The sequence below is a fragment of the Plasmodium chabaudi genome (assembly GCF_900002335.3).
Source record: "Plasmodium chabaudi chabaudi strain AS genome assembly, chromosome: 6".
Taxonomy (NCBI): Eukaryota; Apicomplexa; class Aconoidasida; order Haemosporida; family Plasmodiidae; genus Plasmodium; species Plasmodium chabaudi.
In genome coordinates this window covers 518,423-542,827 of record NC_030106.2, presented here as the reverse complement: position 1 = coordinate 542,827, position 24,405 = coordinate 518,423, and the positions used below count along the sequence as shown (strand labels likewise).

The 24,405-nt window shown below is 23.5% G+C and overlaps 7 protein-coding genes across 7 annotated transcripts; 3 read left to right on the top strand and 4 right to left on the bottom strand.

Annotated features, from left to right (window-relative positions):
• Positions 1 to 155: 155 nt before the first annotated feature.
• On the bottom strand, positions 156 to 1,727 carry PCHAS_0614400 (conserved Plasmodium protein, unknown function; the record flags this gene model as incomplete). The annotated part of the gene is made up of 1 exon (XM_733112.2): positions 156 to 1,727. The coding sequence occupies one exon, from the start codon at positions 1,725 to 1,727 to the stop codon at positions 156 to 158; it is 1,572 nt and encodes a 523-aa protein (XP_738205.2).
• Positions 1,728 to 2,415: 688 nt separating this feature from the next.
• Positions 2,416 to 5,301, top strand: PCHAS_0614300 (PP-loop family protein, putative; the record flags this gene model as incomplete). The annotated part of the gene is made up of 1 exon (XM_734736.2): positions 2,416 to 5,301. One exon carries the CDS (start codon positions 2,416 to 2,418, stop codon positions 5,299 to 5,301), a length of 2,886 nt encoding a protein of 961 aa, XP_739829.2.
• A 563-nt stretch (positions 5,302 to 5,864) lies between these two features.
• Positions 5,865 to 6,464, top strand: PCHAS_0614200 (mediator of RNA polymerase II transcription subunit 8, putative; the record flags this gene model as incomplete). The annotated part of the gene is made up of 1 exon (XM_734735.1): positions 5,865 to 6,464. One exon carries the CDS (start codon positions 5,865 to 5,867, stop codon positions 6,462 to 6,464), a length of 600 nt encoding a protein of 199 aa, XP_739828.1.
• A 452-nt stretch (positions 6,465 to 6,916) lies between these two features.
• PCHAS_0614100 (conserved Plasmodium protein, unknown function) lies at positions 6,917 to 10,117 on the bottom strand (the record flags this gene model as incomplete). The annotated part of the gene is made up of 1 exon (XM_726665.2): positions 6,917 to 10,117. One exon carries the CDS (start codon positions 10,115 to 10,117, stop codon positions 6,917 to 6,919), a length of 3,201 nt encoding a protein of 1,066 aa, XP_731758.2.
• A 2,514-nt stretch (positions 10,118 to 12,631) lies between these two features.
• On the top strand, positions 12,632 to 15,133 carry PCHAS_0614000 (conserved Plasmodium protein, unknown function; the record flags this gene model as incomplete). The annotated part of the gene is made up of 1 exon (XM_737571.2): positions 12,632 to 15,133. One exon carries the CDS (start codon positions 12,632 to 12,634, stop codon positions 15,131 to 15,133), a length of 2,502 nt encoding a protein of 833 aa, XP_742664.2.
• A 631-nt stretch (positions 15,134 to 15,764) lies between these two features.
• Positions 15,765 to 19,361, bottom strand: PCHAS_0613900 (conserved Plasmodium protein, unknown function; the record flags this gene model as incomplete). Its single annotated transcript, XM_737572.2, has 1 exon — positions 15,765 to 19,361. One exon carries the CDS (start codon positions 19,359 to 19,361, stop codon positions 15,765 to 15,767), a length of 3,597 nt encoding a protein of 1,198 aa, XP_742665.2.
• Positions 19,362 to 21,490: 2,129 nt separating this feature from the next.
• On the bottom strand, positions 21,491 to 24,154 carry PCHAS_0613800 (conserved protein, unknown function; the record flags this gene model as incomplete). The annotated part of the gene is made up of 2 exons (XM_016797495.1): positions 21,491 to 21,610; positions 21,719 to 24,154. The coding sequence occupies 2 exons, from the start codon at positions 24,152 to 24,154 to the stop codon at positions 21,491 to 21,493; spliced, it is 2,556 nt and encodes an 851-aa protein (XP_016653441.1).
• Between the last annotated feature and the right edge of the window lie 251 nt (positions 24,155 to 24,405).

Sequence of the window (24,405 nt, the reverse complement as noted above, 5' to 3'; positions counted from 1 at the left end):
ATGTGTGCATATATTTATGCAACAAAAATTTGGTATGAAGAATGTAAACAGAATTTGTGCATTTCCTATACCATAAAAATTACATAAAAGTTTGTTACTAAAAAATTTAGGTTGTTTTAAAACAAGAAGAAAAGTTTAATTTATGATATTGCAAATTATTCAAAGATGATGTTATTATTTCGTCGTAGAACATTTACAACAAATCTTGAAATAGCCAAAACTTCATGGATATCCTTGCAAGAATAAATAACAACTTTTCCAGAACTAAATAATAAAACAGTTCTAACTGAGTTTTTATTGTTTATATGATAATTTTGTGTGAAATTATTTTTAATAAAATTTTCTAAATTTGTTTGTGAAATTAATTTATTTAAAAAATTTTGATCAATTTTTATATATATAATATTATTAATATCAGTTAATATATTTTTAAATTCAATATAATTATAAATTCGTGATATATCAAAATGTTTTAATTTTATTTTAAAAACACATACTAATTGTTTAATGTTAAATTTTGTCATATCAAAAATCATATCATCTCGAATTGTATATCCCCATTTATCATGGATATTAAATTTGTACATAAACTTTTTGCTAATCTTATTAATATTATATTCATTATTTATAGAAACATTTTCTAAATTTAAACTATTTCTTATTGTTTGGTTGTTTATATTTATTTCGTCATTCTTTTTCAAAAAGTTTAAGTCTTCTTCCTTTTCATCAAAATCAGAAAAGTTATCCTCAAGACGTAAGAAGCCACTTTTTTCACAATTTTTATGACTGTTCATGCAGTTTTGCTCGATTTCATTATTTGACTCATCAAAAGGAGTACTACACATTTCCAATGGGCTTAATTTATCTATCTTATCTCGTATTTCTTTGATAATATTTTCACAATTATTTATGATATCACTAGTCCCTTTCAAATCGTTCACTAGCATATCTGTTTGTTTCAAATTTGATGAAGGATGGTCTGGATCTATGGATTCAATTTTTTGATCCGCATTTTTGTCGATAAAACCGAAAGAATTAGATGCATTTTGTGTTTTAGTATCGTCTATTCTATCCGATGGTCTTGTATATTCAACGTGTTTTTGATTATTTTCATTTAATAAATTTTCTGTGTGTGGTTGAAAGGTGTTTGGTTCATTTCCTTTGTTCTGGCATTTATTATAGTTCCAAAATGTTTTATATTTTAACTTTTTAACAACTTTAATTAATATTAGTAAAAGTTTTTTTAATACTAATGAGCCATGTATATGTATAGATCCATTTTTATGAATAAAACAAACGGTATGACTTTTTGGAAAAAATATTTTAACTACATTTTTACGGATCTTATAATTTTGAAAGTATAGAAAAATATTTTTTGTTTTCTTTTCATCACTAAATAAGGATTCATTTGCTTTTTGCTTCTTTTCATTATCTTCAAAACTTATATCATCATATATTATTTCAGTATTTTTAAATGATCTCGAAATAAGTATTAAATCGTTTAAAGAAAAGGTACATTGTAAATCCATAGACATCCAAATATTTTTAATAAATATATTTATATTTAATATATCATCATATATTACATTCTCTTTTATTTTTAACAATTTTATAAGTATTTCTTTTCCTTGCTTGTTCATACTTTTTATCATTTCACATTTTACATAATTGTTCTTCTCATTTTCATCCACAAAATTTGTGACTTTGCTATTTTCCTTTTTTTCCATCCTACATCTAAATTCTAAAGTGACATGAAAAATCTAGCTACCTACTTTTGCTCATCCTATTTTATCTGAAATATGTTAAGTCAATAAAATAAGGTGACATTACACAAGTAAAAGCAATAAAAAAACACAAAAATAAATAAAAAATGGCTTACATAAATAGTTGGAAATGATTTTCAGCTGGCGGTATAAACATATTTATGCATGTATGCCGAATAAAAATAAGCCCCCGATTTTTGAAAAAATTCTGAAAAAAATCTGAAAAAATATTGAAAAAATATTGAAAAAATTTGAAAAAAAAAATAAAAAAAAATGCTATTGAGCTTTCACTGAAACAGTTTTCTCTTTCAATTTGTATATGTTCTTTTTCTGCTTTTTTCCCCAAAAACTTTCAACCTTTTTTCGTTTGTAATTTTGTAAGCATTAGAGAGTTTGTTTCCGTTTGCTTCTCCATTTTTGGAACGATTTGTTTGTTGGCGCTTTCTATATTTTTCAAAAAAAAATATATGACTCTCCCTATGTTATTCATTTGTTTGTCATCTTGTTAAACTAAAGCGACTAAGCATTTGTAAATTTAAACCATAAATAAATATAAACTTATGATGTGTATAATTACGTGATCCATATTTGTAATAAAGAACAAGAGAGGATATATAGCATAATATAAATAACAAATGCTAGTACAAAATAAATGCATTTATTGCCGATCTTTTATTTTTTATGGATTTACTGGATATGTAATGTAACAAGTTTAAACATACGAAAGCATGGGTGTAAAAATATTTATACTTTTTTAAATCCATGGACTTTAGAAAGAAGAAGAAACATAAATCATCCTAAGCAGTATGTCTATTTAAAAACAGAAAAAAATATTCATGAAATAATTTTCAATGAATCGGAAAAGGTATCAAATCATATGTTAGATAAAATAAAAAAAAAAAAAAAAATAATACTTAATAAAAATAGTAACGAACAAAACAAAGTTATCAACCTCTTTAAAGGATATCAAACACAAGATGGATTATTTTTAAAAAAATTCTGCTCTTTTATAAATATAGAAAATGATGTAAAAAATAAAGAACTGCAAAAGGTAACCAAATCGAGTTCCCTGATATTCACAAAAGGGGATCCCCCCAAAGGTCCCCTAACCACTTGCAGTAACACAAGTGAAAAGTACGAAGCGGACGAAGGCGAAACGGGTGAAGGCGAAACTAGTTCAATAGGCAAAATGAACGACGACGAAATAATACAACAAGTAGAAGCTTATTGGGTGTCGCTTTTAAAAAATCGATATTTTTTTTATTTTTTAAAACAAAAGAAGAATATAATTTTTAGTGTTAGTGCAGGAGTAGACTCATTGTCTCTTTTGTATTCCTTCATTTTTACAATCTACAAAATTATAATAACAATATTATATAAAGATAGTTTAAATTATTTCGATATGTTAGATAAAATAAAAAATGTGTATTCTTATAAGTATGAAGATATATATAATCTGATTCAAGAGAAAGTAGCAAACATAAATCACATTTTTAATAATAATTCTGATCATTTGCGAATAAATAAAATATATTTTTATCTAGCCATTTTAAATAAAATAACAGTATTATATTGTAACCATAAAACTAGAAATGAGTGTGTTAAAGAAAAAAAATTTATAAAACAAATTTGTAGATTATATAATTTAAAATTTGCTACTAAAGCGTTAACAAAAAATGATATTATAAAAACTAAGGATAGCAACCTATTGAATGATACCAATTTGAAAGTTCCAAAATCGAGCAATAACTTTTTATTAATATCTAGACTATGGAGAAGAAATACTTACAATGAGTTAGCCAATAAAATTCTTAAACAAGAAGTAAAACCATTTGGAAATGAAGATGAAAATGGAAAGCATTATAAATATAGCGAATATTTGAACGATATAAATGTCTATCTAAAAAAGGTTTATAAAAAAAATGTGTGCACCGTCTTGTTAAAAAGTTGTCACCAATTTCCTAATTACTTTTCTGATTTTTTTTTTAAAAAAAAAGAATTTTTAAAAAAATCCAAAAAAATAAAAGCTTTAATATTTATAGGACACCATCAAAATGATAATAATGAAACAATGTTATTTCATTTTTTTAGAGGAATATATATTAAAAATTTAAAAGGTATAAGATTTTTAACTTATTTTAAAGATTGTTTATTCTATAGACCATTTATTAAATTAAATAAAATACAAATTTATAATTATATGTATGTAATTAAAAAAAAATGGAAATATGACATATCAAATCATAAGCTATCTGTTTCAAGAAATTTTATTCGAAATGTTATAGTTCCCAATATTTCTCTTATATTTCAAAAGAATAAGCAAAACATTAAAACAGTAGAAAGCTTCCCAAATAATGTGCAAGCAGGACAAGGTAGTGAACTTACTATTCACAGACCAGTTGACAAAACGGACGAGATGAAAAATGCAGAGATGTATGCTCATTCATCGCTAGATAAAAGACTAACCAATTTATCGTCACAAATAAAAAACTTAGATAACCACTTAGCATTTCATAATAACATATTTTATACTTATTTAAAAAATAAATACTACATTTCAGATGATATAAAAATAAAGACAAATAATTTTTTTATTATTGAATATATGAAAATGCAAAATAATTTATACAACCATTTTTTTTTAAATACAAATGTAGATAAGATAATACAAATAAATAAATTATTATATAAAAATAATATTTTTATAAAAGTTTTTAATTTTTATGAATTTCTAATTCTTCCATCAAAACTAGCAAGAATTGAAGTACTCTACAACATTATCAAAAAGGATATTAAAACGAATTTAAATTATTCGACTGTCGAGCAAATATATAATGAACTATTCCTATTTACAGTTAACAAGTTACGAGAAGCCAACCTACAAAACGACACAAGCCAGAGACCAAATTATGAAACAAGCCCAACGAATGTACCCTCCAAATTAAAACTGATAAATATAAATGGGAAAAATAAGATCGCCGTAAATGATAACCTATTTTGCATCCTCAACAACAACAACAACAGCATTGGCAATGGTGACAATGGTGAGAATGTGCAAAGTGATGAGAGCGCAAGTCCAACCAAAGAGTATAAAGACAAAAGCTCGAACATATTCATTCATAATAATATTTCAGCAAAAGTGAAAAGGATAAATAAAAAAAATTTTATTATTCAAAAAAGTAAACCAAATAATGCGTATTTATTTATTAAAAAACGGAAGAAAAAGAAAAAAGAAAAATTTAATATACACATCCGTTACTTAAAAAAAAACGATTTCATTATTAATGATCGTCAAAAAAAAAAATATATAAAAGCTACAAAATTTTTATCACATCATAATATTCCTTATATTTATAAATACTTTTTACCAATCATTGAGATTGAAAATTTTAAAAAAAATGGTATTCTATTTTTCTTTTTATTTGGCAAATTAACAAATGATAAATTCTCATTACGTTATTTAATTAAAAAAAAAAATCTTCAAAATAATTTTATATATAGTATACAATTTAAAAATGATGATCATTCTTTTATATAGCCCCATAAAATGTGTATGCAAAAAGGGGGTAACCCCATTTTCTCATAAAATTTTGTTAACATTTGCATATATTTTTTATTCTATTTATTTTGATTAATTTTTTATATTTTTTGGTTCCCCTGTTCGTAATTAAACTAATCAATTTCTGCATTTTAATTAAGTTTGAAAATTTTGTCACTTTTTATTTTACACGTAATCCCATTGTGCCTTATGATAGATCTTCATGGTCGCAAAAGAGAAAGCGACGATTTTTTTTTTTTTTTTTTTTTTTTTCATACCTAAAATTAATAACTATTTAATATTATAATTAAATAATTAATTTACAGTTTTTGGCTATTCTATAAAACTGGAAATGTTCACTATAACTTTATTCACACTGAAATAAATTTGATATACAAATAGTTAGCTTATATAGTTAGCTTATATGGTTAGCTACTGCTTTCTTTTTTGTAGTTATCTACCGATTTGACGACAAAGTAAGTCAGAAAATTTAGGAAAACTATTGAGATGCTCCTAGCTCAATATAAAAAGTATGTCATTGTAATTCAGAAAGTAAAGTCAATATGAATGAACTATATGAAAATAGAAAAGAGGATGAAGAAAATGAAAATATCGAAATCAAAATTAATAATATTGCAAATAAGCTAGCAAATATTTTGTATATTACAACTGTTTCTATGAAAGAAAATTTTGATATCCGAAATAATTTACCATATGCTAAATTAATAAATGATATGAAATCTTATTGTGTAAATTTAATTCAATCTATTACAAATTTAAATAGTAATCTATATAATCTAACATGCTTACCTGTTCATGCAATACCTAGAAATCCTTATAATAATGTCCAGGATGTTAATACAATAACAAACAATATAAGTGTTGATGATCCTATTGAGAAAGTTAAAGAAAATAAAGATCTACTCACCAAATTTGATGAAAATTATAATAAAACGGATTTTAACCATATTATCAAGCAAATTGAAATATTCAATGATAATATATTTTCAGCATTAAATAATTTAGAACATATAAAAATTCCATTTAAATATGAAGAAACACAATCCTATGGAAATATTTTATCAGATCGATTGAAAAATAAACATAAAGATCATGAGCATTTGGAGGTATATATTGCTAAAATGAACTATGGAATTTTTTAACATTCTCAAATTGTTTTATTGTTTTTTTTTCTGAACGTTCAGAAAAATTTGCACAAAAAAAAAAAAACTTTTTTATGTATGTGTGCATTTTTTTATGTCCAAACGAAAACTATCGCTATGTAAATCTCATTAAAAAAACGATGACACATCTTAAGATGAATTACAACATAAACAGTACATATCACATAAGTATATTTCTCGAAATGTGTGCATATATATTCACATAATAGGGGAAACGTCAGCTAGCTATAAAATAAAAAAAACAACTAGCCAAAATATTTTTTTATAAACTAAATTTTCACAGCTGTATGTTTTGACTATCGTCATATCAATACATGCATATCGAATAAGCATAAATTTGAATTTACACACCCCTTTTTTAAACAGTATTCCATGAATATCTTTCTTTATATACTCATTTATTATAATTTTTTTTTTGCAACAATGTCGAATTAGGTATTTATATTGCTTACATTTCTTCCAAGAAACGGATTAAAATTGGCATTGTGCTTAAATACAATATTATTTTTATTTAAGAATGCCCCTTCAAAATTTGGAGCTATTTTTTCAACTCGATCATTTTCACTATTCTTATCACCATTACCAATATCACATGGATTTTGATTCATAAAATTTCTGTACATTAATAAATTGTCATGTAAAATATGTTGAGAATTTCGTATTTCAGTTTCATTATTTATTTGATTATTATTAGTTCCATGATTAATCATAGTTGTATTACTGGTTGCATCATTAGATATAGTATCATTGCTGTATGGATAGGTCGATTTCACTTTTGAGTTTATATGATGATCAAGAGAATTGTAATTGTAGGGATTGTTGTTTCCCATTTTGTTTTCTAAATTGTTAAGAACCTTTTCAAAAAGGTTTTGTTTAAATCCATCCATTGGTTTCGTGTTTATATCACCAACATATTTTCGCACACTATTTGTGTTGAAAAAGTTTTTTTTTTTTTGTATATCCTTTTCTTCACCAAAACCTCGATAGTTCGAATTTTGGCTTGATATATTTATTGTAGAATTGTTATCATTTGTATATCCATTTCTAATATGCATTGGATTGAAATCATAAGAATTTATGTTATATACTAAATTGTTTAAATTGTGAATAGACGGATTATTATTACTTATATATGGATTATTATATCTATTGATATAATTCGCTTTATTATAAAAATTGTTATCATTGAAGGTTACTAACTTTTCATTATTCTCTTTTTTCAGTTTAACTAAATCATTGGAATTGTTATAATAATAATCATTCCTGCACTTGTTACTATTATTATTATTGTTATTGTTATAAAATAAATCTCTTTCATTATTTTGAACATTCCAAATAGTTCCATCTACAATATTTCCATGCCCATTTTCATTATCATATTGAAGAGGGAAATCTTTTTCATTTCTAAACCCGATTTCTTTCCCTTGAGACTGAAATAAATTCATTCGATTTGTATTATTCATATCATGTATACTATATTTATTCACATTTTGTATAACATTGTCTTCTAATTTTTTATAAAGTAAAGAGGAATATTCACTGTTTTCATCAGCCAAAAGAAATTGTAAAAAATGCCCACTAAATGATTTATTTGTTGCATTTTCAGAATTCATAATATTTTTTTTAATATTATGAATACATATACTTGCTTCTTCTTTTAAACTATCAGGAACTGAATTATATTTTATCAATTCAAATAATGCAAACAATCTAGCATTTTCATAACCATATACTGATACTGAAAATTGTTTACTTTTTTTTTGAAAATTTGATACATTCATTTTGTCTACATTCTTATCAACATCTTCTCTATTTTCTAACTTCATTATAGAGTATGTATCCATTTTCGTTTCCTCTTTTTCAGTTTCAATATTTTCTTGATTTTTTTGGACAAGCCATTCAGCTCTCCAACATTCTTTTCCTCTTACAATTACTTTATATACTCTTCCTGGAATTTTTTTTTTTTTTTTTTTTTTTTTATTTTTCTTTCTTCGTTTTTTATCTGGAATACCATATAGCTCATCCTTATCATCTTCATCCAACTCGTCTTTCATTCTTACATTTTTTTGTTCCGTTTTAACCATTCGATTTTCTCCGTTTTCATCACTCTTTATTTTCCTCTTACATTTTACTATGCTTTCATTGTTAATATCATTAATACAATTCAACGTTGTAAATCTTAAATCATCTGAACTTGGAAACATCATATTATTTTCAATCATATTGTTTGTCCTTTGTTCTATATCATTTATATTTTCAACTTGGGTATGAATATTATCAGACCCATGTTCATAAACTTCTTTACCCATACCGTTAATTATATTAATCGATTTATTATTTTCAGTATTCAAAATTGTTTTATACAAATTTTCATCCCCTTCTTTATCATGAAATACCTGTCTGCTCATATCAAAGTCGAATAATGCATTTTTATTATCACCGTTAATATGCATGTTGATACTTTTCTCGATTTTACAATTGTCATTTATATTTATTTCCTTTTCTATCGTATCGTTTCCTACTGTCTCGGCTATATCAGAAACAGCTGCCTCAAAACTTTTAGGATCATCACCTTCATTATTCACATCTTCATTTGCATTAACTTCATTGTTGTTATTTACTAAGAAATAATTTTGTAAAATATTTTTTTTTTCCGTTTCCCCATCGAAAAAATCATTTTCATGTATTAAATAATTTTCATCTTTAAAACTGTTATTGTCCATAATGTTATTATTTTGATAGCTATTCATTTGGCTCCCAATATTATGAGGAATATCTTTTATTTTATTTAAATAGCTAATACATTCTTCCCTATATGTACCAATATCATCTATAGAATAATCTTTAGGTTCAATAGCATTTGCTTCGCTATTCATAATATCTGTTTGTTTTTTTTGCAATTTTTCATATTTCCCATTACTAATTATTTTTATTTTGTCATTCATTGAACTAACTGTTTCATAACTACTTATATTTTGTAAATTTTGTTCGTTTTCGTTACTAGCTAAAACTGTAGATTCTGAGGTTGAATAATAACTTTTTTCACATACTTTATCGCATTTTATTAATGTATCCTTATTTTCAGATATGCCTAATAATAAATTATTATTATAATAATTTATATTCTCCTCTGAATGTTTGCAACTTTTATTGTGGTTATTTATGTTAGTATCGAAATCCTTCTCATAATCACATTTACTAATAAAAAATGGGCATCCACATTTAGAGCCTTCATTATTTTCATCAAATTTATCACCATTGTCATACTCTTCTTCAACTTGTTGTGGTGATAAACATGGACTTATCCTGTCTAAGTTGGAAGCATTTACCTCACCAATACCTTTTTTATCATCTATTAGCATTTCTTGAATTGGCTTATCTTCTTTTTCAATTATATTAATATAGCCATTTTGTTCTGTATATAATAATTCATTAAAACTATACTTTTCTTTTTCTTCGTCTATTGTCTGGAAAGATATATCTTTTTCAGTACTACTCATTTTGAGAGTACCTGAATTAATAATATTGCCTTCATTACATTTTTCCATAAATGTACAACCATACATATTATTTCTACTATCATTTAAGTGGTGAGTTGTTTTATCAAGTTCTTCAATTTCCTTGGAATTCATTTTGTTACCTTTTATGATATTAAAATTTTTTTTGCTTTGAAATGATGTAAAATAAGACACGCTTTAACTTCTCAAATTTAGGAAAATTTTATCTTAAAAATACAACAAAATAAAACACAATGGAATAATATATAAATTAAAACAAAATAATCAAATATGACCACACAAATAACAACGATAACCGAAATTTGCCGGGTAACAAGAATATTAACAAAAGTAGGAGAAGGAAAAAAAAATAATATATATGTATATATATATACGTTTCTACGTATACATATGTATACACCTTCTCTAAAATATAATTTTTATTGTGATAAATTTATTTAACACAAACAAAAAATGGCCTTTTATAGTTAAGGAGAATAATAAATGCTTTTTGCATATTTTTTTTCTCCCTTTTAATTTAGCTAGATTAAAAAAAAAAAAGCTAGCTACATAAGTGTGTTAATATTTTTATCATATACCAATTATAGAATTCTATAATAATATGACAAATTTTTATCACTTAAAAGAACATAAAAAATCATGAATTATCATAAACAAAAAAGTATGCTAAATCATTTACCATGCAATGAATAAATTTAGAACATTTGAACCATTCTAGGATTAACCACAAATGGATGGTGAATAAGACCAAAAAGAACGCACACACACACAAAAAAAAAAATATAAATACCCATATACATGTACACGTAATGTACATACATGCACGTGCATGTAGAAATGTGTGTACATAATCTTTTAAAGGTATAAATAATATACAAAAATTATGTATATATTTTTTTTTTCAATAATATACCTGCACGTGCATAAAAAAAGACCAAATAGCTAGATTGTTACAAAAAAAGAAAGAGAAAGTACAAGAAAAAAGTGGAACACATATTTTTATATATTCGAATTAAGAATATTCTTATTGTCTTAAAAATTGTGTATATTTTATGATGTGTGTTTTAAATAGTATTAGAAATTAGTTAGTAAAAGAATGAATAGATAAAACGCTATTTTTTGTGTTACCATCGTAAGATATAATTTTTATTTTTCGCCAACACAAGTCTTTTATTTATTCAACCTTATTATAGTTATTGCTACTGCTAATTTATTGGTGTTACTTAATTTTTAAATATATTTCAGTCTATTGTTAATACATATTAAAAGGGCCAAAGGAATGGGACAATATATATTTACATGATTAAGAAAAAATGAACTTATTTTAATAATATCTATTTTTTTGTCTTTAAGGTAGTTATATATAGATATAGAAAAATGTGTATAAATTAGGGTCATGATTAGATGAAATAATTTCTTAATTCTTTGCTTTTTTTAAAAAGAAAGTAAAAGATATAAGTTTCTTTATTCTATGTGCTTACCAATTTAGGAAAATTTACATGTTATACAAAATAAATAAAAAAAAATATTTATATAAAACATAAATATGCATGTAAAGCTTACTATTCCCTTTAACTATACATATAATTTATGTAATTATTTATGTAAAGTTCCAATTAAGTCTTTTAAAAAAATATATAATATTGCTTTATAGACATATTCACTACTATTTTTAATTATATTAAGTATGCGATATAAAAGGAAGAGAAAAAGAAAGAATATGTTAAAACACATTTTTTTAAACAATCGATATATTTTTTTGAAACAATTAATTTATTTATTTTAAAAATTTTTCGGGATTAAAAGATATATATAGAGTTTGCTCTTATTTATTCATGTAAGAAATATGCGTATATAAAAAATGAAAAGGGAAAAAAATTAATCTCTTAATTTTCCTTTACCTATGACTATAAATAATATATTATATATATGATATTTATTATTATTTTTTATTTTATGGTATTATTTAAATCCTGAATAATCCCTATATAATAGGGCTAGTGTATATAATATCTTTATTTTATTACTTTTCATCATTCTTAATTTCCAATTTGAAGATAAAAAAAATATAATTTACATATTCTCAAAATTGTTTTCGTTCAAAATCTGAAGCATTCATCATATTTATGTACAATGTTTGCATATACATTTTTTTGAATGCTTAATGTATAACAATAAGTATATATACTTCCTAATATATACATAAAACAGTGTATCAATATAAGTATATATACTTCCTAATATATACATATGCATGCTCTTGGGCTCGTCCCTTCAGTAGGTATATTTTGCATGTTCACCTTTTTGTAATGTGCAAGTGTTTTGTTGTGTCATAAAACTTTTAAAAAATACATCATCATTCTTTAATGATAGCAAAGTTTTGTAAAGGTGACAACCTTTTGTACTACCAATAGAGAAGTAATATAGTAGCTACATCGATTATGTCCTGACTGTTCATATTATCAGGTGCTAAACCTCAGATTATTCAAATAATTTTTTATTTCCATCAATTTTCCTACTTATTTTTTACCCGCGTTTAAGCTACGTCCTTTTGTCTGTCCCACCGCCCACCGAGTCAACAAAAAAACGTTTTAAAACCTTTTCAATGGAAAGACTGTAAATGCAAAGATGGAGAATAAGGATGAAATAACATCCATAGGAAATAAAAACAAAGATGAAGAAATATTTAAATTGAGAAAGCTAGTATCAATATTTAAAAATGAATGTAAAAAATTGAAAGAAGAAAATGATAACTTAAAAAAAAAAGAACAGTATGAATCTTTGCAAAAACGAAATGAAAATAATGCTGAACATAGTGATGGTAATTTAAGTGAATATGGGACGGATATTCAAGAAAAGAATGAAACAATTAAACGAAATATTATTGAAAAAAGTTATAAAAAATTAAAAGATTTTACTATATTATTAGAAGATAAATTAAAAAATGTAAAAATAGAAAGTGAAAAAAAATGTGTCGAATTAGAAAATAAAATAGAAGAATGTAATAAAAATAAAAATATATATATAACAGAAATTGGAAATTTGAAAGAAAAATTAAGAGAACAAAATATAATTATTGATGGATTAAATAAAAAAATCGAAGAATATAAAATTTATTTACGTTCAGAAAAAAATGTACAAGCATCTTATGAAAATAATATAGATCAAACTATTGAATATAAAATTGAAATTCGAAAATTAAAAGAAAATGTAGAATTATTAAAAAAAAATAATGAAATAACATCAAAAGAAAGACAACAATATAGAAGTATGATTATCTTATGTTCACAATATAAAGAAAAATGTAAACAGATCCCAAATTTTCAAAACAAAATTGATATATTAGAAAATCAGATAAAAGAAATGGAAATTTATAAAATTAAAGATACTGAAAATATTAAAAAAATTGCAGAATTAAAAAATACAATAATAAATAATCAAATTGAAAATAACAATTTAAAAACACAACTAAACGAATGGACAAGCTTTGCAAAAATATATATCAATAGTAAATCTATAAATATAGATGCATTAAAACAAACTATGAATGAATTAAACAGCAAATATACAGAAGTAAATTCTACAAAAACAGATCTTGAAGTTAAGTATCGAAAGATTGTTGTTGATATGGAAGTTCAAAAACAACTATTAGAAGATAAAGAATTTGAATTGAAAATTTTGAAAAATAAAAATATGAGACTTGAAAAAAAATATGAATTCTTAAAAAAGGATTACCTTCTTGATTTTACTAAAAATCATACAAGCACATCAACTGTTACACCATCACAAAATAAAACTGATGATAATGGAAAGGAAGATGATTATAAAGTTGATGATATCGAATCGGTTCTATCAATCAGTATATCCAACCTGTTGAATGAGAAATATAATGAAAATGATAGTGAAGATGTTAAAAAAAACAAAATTGAAAATTTATTAAAGCTAGCTCATAATTATAAATATAAAATTGATTTTTTTCAAAGTGATAATGCAGAAAAAGAAAAATTAATAGACGAACTAAATAATAAAATAGATAAATATAAAACAGATTTTGAAAAAACACAATTAAAAGAAAAAAATATTGAAGTATTTACACAAGATTTGTTACTATATGAAAAAGAAATAAACTTTTTAAAAGATCATGTTGAGATTTATAAAAAACAAATTTTAAATCTTGAAAATGAATTAGTTAATACTAGCAATTTATGGAAAGAAGATAATGAAAAAAATGAAATTACAATCAAAAATTTAAAAGATGCTTTAAAAAAAGCCCAATTTGAAGCTAAAGTTATTGCAAATTCTTCTACATCTATTACTGGAAAAAATTTAACAGAATCAAATGATTCAAAAAATGATTCGACTTTTCTTTATAAAGATATTGATAATATGAATTCTATTGATGAAATACAAATCAAAAATTTAAAAAATGAAAATTTATATCTTAAAGCAAAAATTGAAGTAATTAAAATTTATTATGCAAATCAAATCAAAAGTTTTAGAGAAGCTTTTTTATATATTTTAGGATGGGATATCCAAATAGAGCAAAATGATGAAGAAATATTTTTTATATTTACATCGATGTTTTCAACTCATGATGGCAAATTTATATTTATCAAAGATAAAATGCAAAGTGATAAGCGATCATATAATAAAGAAAAAGATGAATATGAAAATTTTAAGCGAATCAAGTTAGACCATGATCCCAATTCTGATACTGCATCTAAAATAGATGCTACTAATGAAAAAATTAGCAACCCAATAAGCCAAAGTGTTGAGGAAAATTCCCAATCCTCTATTGAGAAAAATCTTAATACAGACGAGTCATTCTTTTCAGGATTATTTGGAAATAAAAATCAAATAAATACAGAAACAATTATCGACAAAACAAACTTAAACAATACTAATATTAATATGTCAACAATTATGAAGGGATGTAAATATAATTTGTTACTACAAGGATATTACAGTATTAAATGGAATGAGAATGCTGATTGGAAAAAATATATAAATAAAATAACGACCTATCCAATTCTTTTATCATTATTATGTATTGAAGAATATAACAGCATAAAATCACAATATAATAATAACCTGTGTAAAAACACAAGGAGTATGCTCTTCAAAATATAGACATCAAACTAAAAGATGCATATTTCTAAATATGTTCGTTTAGTATTTTTTTTTTTCATGTTTTATTCATACCATGTTCATATAAACTTTTCCCTTTTTTTTTAAAACAACCTTCTATTTTTACAATACTTACTATTTGCAAATGATAGAATCCACCTCCTGTGCATGCACACTCCTAATGCCTATCGTGAAAGCAAATACGATAATCACGAGGTTTGCAAATGCGCGATTTCCAAATAGCCTTACCGAATATGCCCACCAAAATAGACACATAGCAAAACGGTAAGAAAAAGAATCGAAAAATATGATAAAAAAAAAATTAAATCCAAAAGAGCAAATGACCAGAAGCAGACAAAAATGGCTTACATGGTCGACTAGTTTGCGTAACTAAAAATTTGCATATAAATAGGATCCCAATTAAAAGAAAAAAAAATAATGACAAACCATAAATTGCACACACATATATGTAGACATGCTTGATGTGCACCAATTGGGGTACTAAACAAAAAAATAAAATAATAATAATAAAACTCAAAGCAATGTGTAAAAAGTAGATGAAAAAGCAAATGAATAAAATTAAAAAAAATATTTTAAATGATAATAATATGTATAAAGAGAGAATAGTTCCATACTAAAAGTCTTCTAAAAAATCATCAACCCATTCTTCATTTTCTTCTTTTTCCCATTGTAAATTCTTAATTTGATTAACCGTTTTTCTTTTTTTACTAGCTTCTTTATCTTGTTCATAATCTTTTAAATTAGAATTTTTATTTTTAAAAAATAAATTATCATCATTGTTATTTTCATTTTGATTTTCATTTCTTTTATTAATTTGATTGCTTGGTGAGATATTCATATTATTTATATCTTCATCAGGATTATTATTATCAAGATCGTCATTTAAATTCTGTTCGTGTGTTAATTCATCTGTTGATACAGAGGATTCACAAAAGTTTCCACTCTCCTGCTCATTCAATATTTCATTATACATAGCATTATTTGATATTATTATATTTGAATATTTTTTTAAATAATTTAAGCCATCATTAATTTTTTTAAAAGCTGTATAATAATCATTATTTATTTTTGGTTGATCAAAACTTGTAGCTAATTTTTGTTCTACATCTAAAATTGTTTGTAAATCTTTATTCTTATATATATAATTTTTTAATTTAGCTTTTTCAAATAATAATAAAAATTTCTTTTTTTTTAAATCAACTTGATTTTTTAAAGATTTACATAAGTCTTTTAAATAATTCAACTTTTCTACATTCTCAATAATATTATTTTCATAATCATATATTTTTTTATTTAATATATCAAACTTATTACTTTTTTCAAAATAAAAATTAAAACTTTGCATATGCTCATTATTTGAATTGTCTTCATCCTTTTTCACTCCATCATTTTCCACATGTTCATTTTGTTCACCATTTTCATTATGTTCCCCATTTTCGGCATTCTCATTATTTGCATTGGTAGTCGTATTGGCTTGGTCCGTATCAGGTGAAGTACCTGAATGAACGTCAGGTAAAGTGCCGCTATGCAATTTGCTTGATATTAACACATCTGGTATAATTAATGAATCTGAATAAATTAAATATTTATTAAAAACATTTAACAATTTACTAATACCATCAAAATCAAATATCATACAAAACCAAGGAGTATTATGAAGATTTTCTAAAATTTCTGCTCGATTTTTATTTTCAATTTTTTGTATATCACTAATTAAATTTTCAATAAAAACAGACATATTCTGATATATCTTTCTTTTTAATGGCTCTATAATATATTTAGGATTTATATAAAAAAATACTTTCGTTTTATTTTTTTTAATATTATTTTTAAATTTTTGTTCATCATTTTCTTCGTTTTCTTTTTTCTTTTTATTTTCTGCATATAAATTTAGTTTTTTCAGTTCATATATATTACTATTATTATTGTTGTTATTGCTTTGGTTTGTATATCTTCCGGTGATTAGACCGTTACTTCGCATTTCTCCTTCATCGTTGTGCTTTGCAGCTAAATCAGTACCACCAGCTGTCATAGCAATATTTTCATTTTGAGAAGGGTATATATTATTATTTACAGTTGAACTATACTCATGGGTATTATCTCCCAAATCGTTGATAATTAGATTATCATTGATATTTCCAATATTATTAGAATTACTTTCTGTTCTGTTCTTTATTGGTGTGCATATCTGTTTTAAAAAATTAGCATAATTATCTGTACTTAATATATTATTTGAATTCATACCTTGTGTCGTATTTCCTATACCACCTTTTTTAGAAATATCAACATTTTTAGATATGATTTGCTCATTTCTTTTTATTTCATTAGTTCCATCTCTCATTGTGTTAACCATATTATAATTTATGTTAGCACTAGAGCCACCACCACATGTATTACTAAAATTTTGAATTTCAGATGCATAATTAATTTTATTATTATTATTCAGATTGTTAAAATTATTTGTATTGTTTATCATGTCAACACCATTTTTGTTATTTAAAAAATCTATATTTCCATTATTTGTAGAATAATTTTTTAAATTCGATGAACTATCATTAAGAATCATATTTTTTTGTAATTCATTTATGTTGTCTTTATCATTTATATATTCAAAATTTATTAAATTACCTCGAACACCCATCTGATTATTTTCGATATTATTTCCTCCTGTATTAATACCACTATACATGTTATTCATTTTGGTAAAATTCATGTTACTATGATTTGTGTTGTTGTAATTGTTTATGTTTGCATGTGAACCAGCATTATTAACATTTGTTGTTTTTAATAAAATGTTTTTATTATAATTTGAAATGTCTCGTCCAATGTTTGTATCCATGGTATGCATATTATTTGAATTGGGCATATTTGCCATACTGGGCTTGCTACTTAAATGGTTACTAATCTGGTTTGTCATTTGATTATGCATTACACTATTTAGTGTATTATTTCCAATATTGTTATTATTCATAATATTAACATTGTGTGTGTTTGGTCTATTATAGCTAGCCAAATGTCCAGATGTATTTCCGATATTAGCTAGCTGAGACATATTATTACCTCCAATATTAGAATTAGAATTATGTGTGTTAAAATTATTTCCTAACATTTCTTGATTCATATGATTAATTAACAAATCATTGTTTGATTCCATTCCTTTAAAATTTTTTATATTATCATTTTCATACATTTTTAAATGTGTGTTTTTTTTTTTTTGATTATTATTTCCAATAAGTTCATTATTTGATGAGTTAAAATTGTTAAGTGTATTTTCATTAGTAAATTTATTTCTGTGTTTATTCATCAAAATATTTGTATTTAAAAAAGTGTTTAAATTACTTTTTATATTATTTCTATTTAAATTGTTATTCGTTTGCCCGCTAAGATATATATTATCACTGTTCATATTATTATTGTTATTTTCGGTGTTATATACAGTATCCGTTTTTGTTGTTTTGTCCATCACATTATTATCATAGTTATTTATATTTTTATGGTGTCCTGAAATATTTCCATTATTTATATTTAAATTATATGAATTTATATATGAATCATTAATAGTATTTTTATTGGCTATTCCCATATGATCAGAATTTAGATCGTTAAGAATTAGTTTACTATTTCCACTGATATTCGAATTATTGTTAACATTGTGAATATTCATATTTCTAGACTTTGTAAATGATTTCATATTTAAATTATTAAAATCCATTTTATTGTCTCCATGTTTAAAATCGTTATACATATTTTTATTTAACATATTATCCTTTAAAATATCATTACTTTTTAAATTTTTATTAAAATTGTACATGTTATTTAAATTACCTATATTATTAATTGGTGTGTTTATACTATTATTACTATTCATATTTTTATTTAAAAATAACAATTGGCTATTTGAATATCCAGAATTTCCATGAGCTATGTTAAAATTTTGGGTATTCTGTGTTGAATTGTTAATATATTCATTTTCAAAATTCATATTTTTAGTTCCTTGGTGTGTTAAATTTGTATTGGAATTTATATTCTGTACATTCAGTTTGCCTATTTGCATATGTTCATTATTATTACTAATATTTCTCATCGGGATATTACTATTATTATTAGATATGTTTATATTCTCTGAATTTTCATCAAACTTTAAATAATTTATTTTTCTTTCATTAAATCCTTTAAAATATATCTTCTGTGCAAATGCATTATTTTCCATTTATATTAAAAAATAACAACTGGCGAAGTGAAAAAAGAAAAAAAATATTAAAGCATTTATGCGCCGAAAATACAAATTTATATGCATGCTTGTGTGAAGAAATATATATACAGCAAATTTATAAATAAATATGTGTATCAAATATTTATACCCTTTGCATGCACATTTGTGTATTACATATCATATAAATAATAATCACAAAATCAGCATATATGCATTTTGTATTATTATAAACAAATTAAAAAAAAGGCAAAATGAAAAACTTTATACATATGCAATGGCTAATTTTGTATTGTTCTTTCTCTTTTTTTGCGAATATGCAATTTCTCAAACATTTAAATTAAATAACAATAATAATATTTTATTCTTATTATTATATAATTTTTTACCTTTTAAAAAACGCACAAATTTGTTAAAAAGGCGAAAAATGAAATTAAATGGTGTATGTGTATTTAATATGAAAAATATTATTAACATACATATTATTTGCATGTATGCGTACATAATATTTTTTTTGGCTAAGCTATTATAAATGCAAATTATATGACTTGTCATAAATTATGTGTATTTTTTTTATTTATTATTTTTTTTTTTTAAATATTTGTGTATATTTTTATTAACATGGAATACGCATTACAGTTTGTTCATATAAAAATATTAAAAAAAAGTGGGCGGTAATACCAATTTCAATGTCTTTCTTTATACAAAAAACGAAAAGAAAAACACAAATAAATAGGAACAAAAAGAAAAAAATATTGAATAAAAGAATATTATGAAAATAATGAATAATAAAAATATATTATACATATTAGTGCATGTAATACTAATAACAATGTTAACTATACCATTTATTTGTACCTGAATTATAGTGCACACACAAAAGTATCCTGAACGTTTCTGAAGAAATCTTGAGGAACGGATAGACACAAAATTGTTCACTAAACATTCAATATATATTTTAACTATAATAATACACAAAAGATAGCGGAAAAAATATAATAAAAAACATTATAAAAATAGTAATGCATATAAACGAATCACCAATTATTAAAATTTGGGTATATCCCCATTTTGCCTGAACATAGTTAGCCAAATAAAAATATAAATTGTTTGTCATTTCGCGGTGTGCTTTTTTGTTCTATTATTGAATTTTTCCAATAAAAAAAACTAAAGGTTTTTTGTAGATCATTTGGTTTTTCATTAAAGGTTTCACGAAATAATAAGGTAAAATAACCATTTCAATTGGTGATTAAAAATAATAAATTGAAAGCGGCGAGCAATATAATAATCATTTTATTTAATAAAAAATACGTCATGATATCCATTTTGCGCTCTCAAATGTGGCAAATGGTGGCATACAAAAGTATTTTATGTCTACTCATTATAAAAATAAATTATTTTAGTAAAAGTTAAAAATTAAGTATCGCCACCCTGTAAATTTTGTAATAAAATACAAATAAATTTGCGATTTAGACATAACATGTAGGCAGATAAAAATTCATGATCAATAAAACATTATATTTATTTTTTACGCATGTATAAAAACACGTGCTACGTTCGATTTATCAAATTGGCTCCTATTTAAAAGGATAGCAATAACAAATATTTGAGTAAATACATTAAAAAGGTTGTAACCCGAATTTGAATGCAATATATTATCTTAATTATATGCATAGTGTTACTATTGTATAGCCATATGAGACTCATATTTGTTAGCACCCACCATACACACTTTGTCACGATTTTTATAAGTTTATCATGTGTCGTAGTTAAATTTTAAGCTTTAAAAACAAAATAGTTTTATGGCGTATGTTAAAGAAAAAAGGGGGAGTTAAAATGGATGAAAAATACCATTTCGGAAGTATTGCTCAAAGAATACAAAATAATAATATAAAAAATATGGGTAAAAAAATAATAATTAAAAAAAACTAACATTAATTAAGAATACTAATTAAAATGTATGCCAAGCATACGATACAACATACAAACACAATTGTTACAGTATTCACTGTACGCATGTCATTTGTGTAAATCGATTACACACATTAAGTAAAATGTGGGTATACATACAAATAGGCGCATTAGCAGGCTTTCATACCTGTTTATCACTTTGTAATTTTTTTATTCAGCTAGCCAATTAATTTAATTGGTGGGTCAAGATTTTTTATTTTTTCTGTACTTTTACTTTGATATACTTTTGATAGCAAATAATAAAAATATTTATTTTGAATTTTTCGCTTGTTATATGCCTAAGAATAAAAAAAATTATGTACAGGTCATGTTTTTGAAAAAAAAAATATGTACAAATCATGTTTGTGAAAAAAAAATATGTACAAATTTTTTTTTAAATTAGCTACCTGTGTTATGTTTAAAATGTCTACATTGGCTAGATTGTCCATATGTTTCATAAACAAAGGAATAAAAACGTTATAGAAATTGACGTCATTGAATGAGAGATAAGAAAAGGATCTTAGTATAGAAGTTAAAGTTGATAAGCTCATAAAATAAACATTTTTACAAATATATATTGATAATAATTGTAAAAGCGAATAATTTTTTACTTTAATGCTGTTATAAATATTTGTTATTTCGCTATTTATACTATTTGTTGTTTGTACATTGTGTGTGTTTTTATTGCTATTCAACCATGGATACGTATTATATATAACATTTCTTATAGTATGATTAAATCTGTTTTTTTTTGAAACTTTATGTTTTGTAAAATGTAATAAATTATGTAAATAGATAGCTAGCGTTTTTGCAGTACAAAGATTATTAATATATAAGTCTGCTATTCTGTGTGTAAGACAATAAATAAAAGATTCTTTATAAATTTTATTTGTTTGTGATAAAAATATTAAAACGCTTTTTATTTCATTACTATCAAAATTAGTAATAATATAATTTTCATTATTTTTTATTAAATTAAAAACTTTATTTTCTAAATTTATAAAATCCTTTTTATTAGTATGATGTACATTTAATGATAGTAATGAATCAACTATATAAAAAATATGCCCAATATAATAATTATCAATAAAAAGTAATTTTTTTTTATATTCCACTATTCTATTTTCATCATGATTATTAATATATATGTCTATATCTTCACTAATATTAGTATTATCAATTTTTATTATATCTTTATTAAATATTTCGTTAATGTTTTTAAAAATATTTACAAGCTGAGTATGACTAAATTCATATAATATATTTTCCTTTAAATATTCATTGTGCATGCTAACTATTTTATCATCATTCATATTTTCATTTTTAATATTAATAAATGGTTCGTTATTTATGTTTTTATTTTTATGTTCCACATCATCATTAAATAAGTCGTTCCAAGTACAATTGCCACTAACTTTTGACTTTTCAAAATTGTTATCACTGTTGTTGGATGGTGTAAAACTAATATCCATAATAGTTTCTTTTTTATACTTTTCTTTATTTTCAGTTTTCGAATTTACAAAAAATGAATAAAAGTTTATTCCATCGTTATATAAACTATTTTTAAACATACAATAGTTTGCTCTATCAATATTTTTTATTTCATCTATATATACATCCGTTTCATTATTATTATCAGTAGATATATTTTTTTTAACCATATCTTTTGAGTTATCTATTTGTTCTGAATTATCATTTATGTTTTGTTTAGACAATGTTATATTCTCTCCTATTGTTGTATCTTCATTTTGAAATTTATCTTCATATTTAGTTATATTAGCTATTATATCATTACATAAATATTTATTAAATGTGATGTTATAATTTTTATATAGGGCATATGCTCTAGATAACATGCACAAGTCATAATAATTTGCGTTTTGGCTATAAATATTTTTATTTAACTTTTTTGATAAAAAAGAAAATACATTTTTATCTATAAAATTTAATGTGTGCAAAAAATGTAAAATATTTAATAAAAAATAATTATTAAAATTGTAAAATTCTTCCATTATTATTTCAACTATTGGACTAATATGTTCATATGTTTTATTATGATCATATAAACCTTTTATAAAACAAAGACTTTCTAAATATTTATAAATTATTATTGGCTCAACCTCATTATTAATAATATAATTTCTTATATTCATATATAATATATCATTTTTAATATTTAAAAAAGAAAAATAATAAAAAATCATTGAAAAATAATTTATATTATCTTTGGTTATTATATGGTCTTGTCTACTTGATTGATGTCTATCATTTGAATTTTTTTCAAATTTATATAATATATCAAAACTGTTACTTAAGTTTGTTAAAAAGTTTAAATCATATATTTTCTCTACATAACATAAGTATAGACTTGCAAAAATATCATCAAATTGTAGTTTATTATTTTTTTTTTTTTTCGAATTTAAATTTATTTCATTCTCTACTTCAAAATGTTTACTTATACATTCTTTATATTCATTTATTAAACGCTTTTTTTCTTCGTCACTATTTTTATCACTTAGAATTTTTAAGACCATATTTGGGAAATATCCTTTTTCTTTATTTTCATTCATATTAATAAATTCGCTGAAATTTTTTCTTTTCTTTCCTTCTTCATCGATCAAATTTGTTTCATCAATAGGGCTCGAACTACTACCATCGTTGTCGTTCCTTTCGTTTCCACTTCTTCCATTCCCTCCTTTATCAACTGCTACCTTTTTTCGAGACTGATCGCTAGAATAAAAAATTCGAGGGTCTATAATATGCCGGTCCATAACCTTAAGCGGCATATTTTTCACTACACGAAGATAATGAAAATTTTGAAGGAATATTTTTTTTGCCAGCATTTTTTATGGCTAGCTGGTTTTGTAAAATTACTACCCCTTCTATTCTTTTTCAAATATGCACATTCTTTGTTCTATTTAATTGAGCAAAGAGGAAAGACAATTTTTCATGTGTGTCCTGCATGCATTCATCAGATCAAATCATTTGCAGTATTATTACCATTAAAATGGTATGAGATTTTTTTTTTTCAAATATTTTTTGTGTTTTATTTGGTTAGGCAAACTATCAAACTGTGTATGCTATTTATTAAATT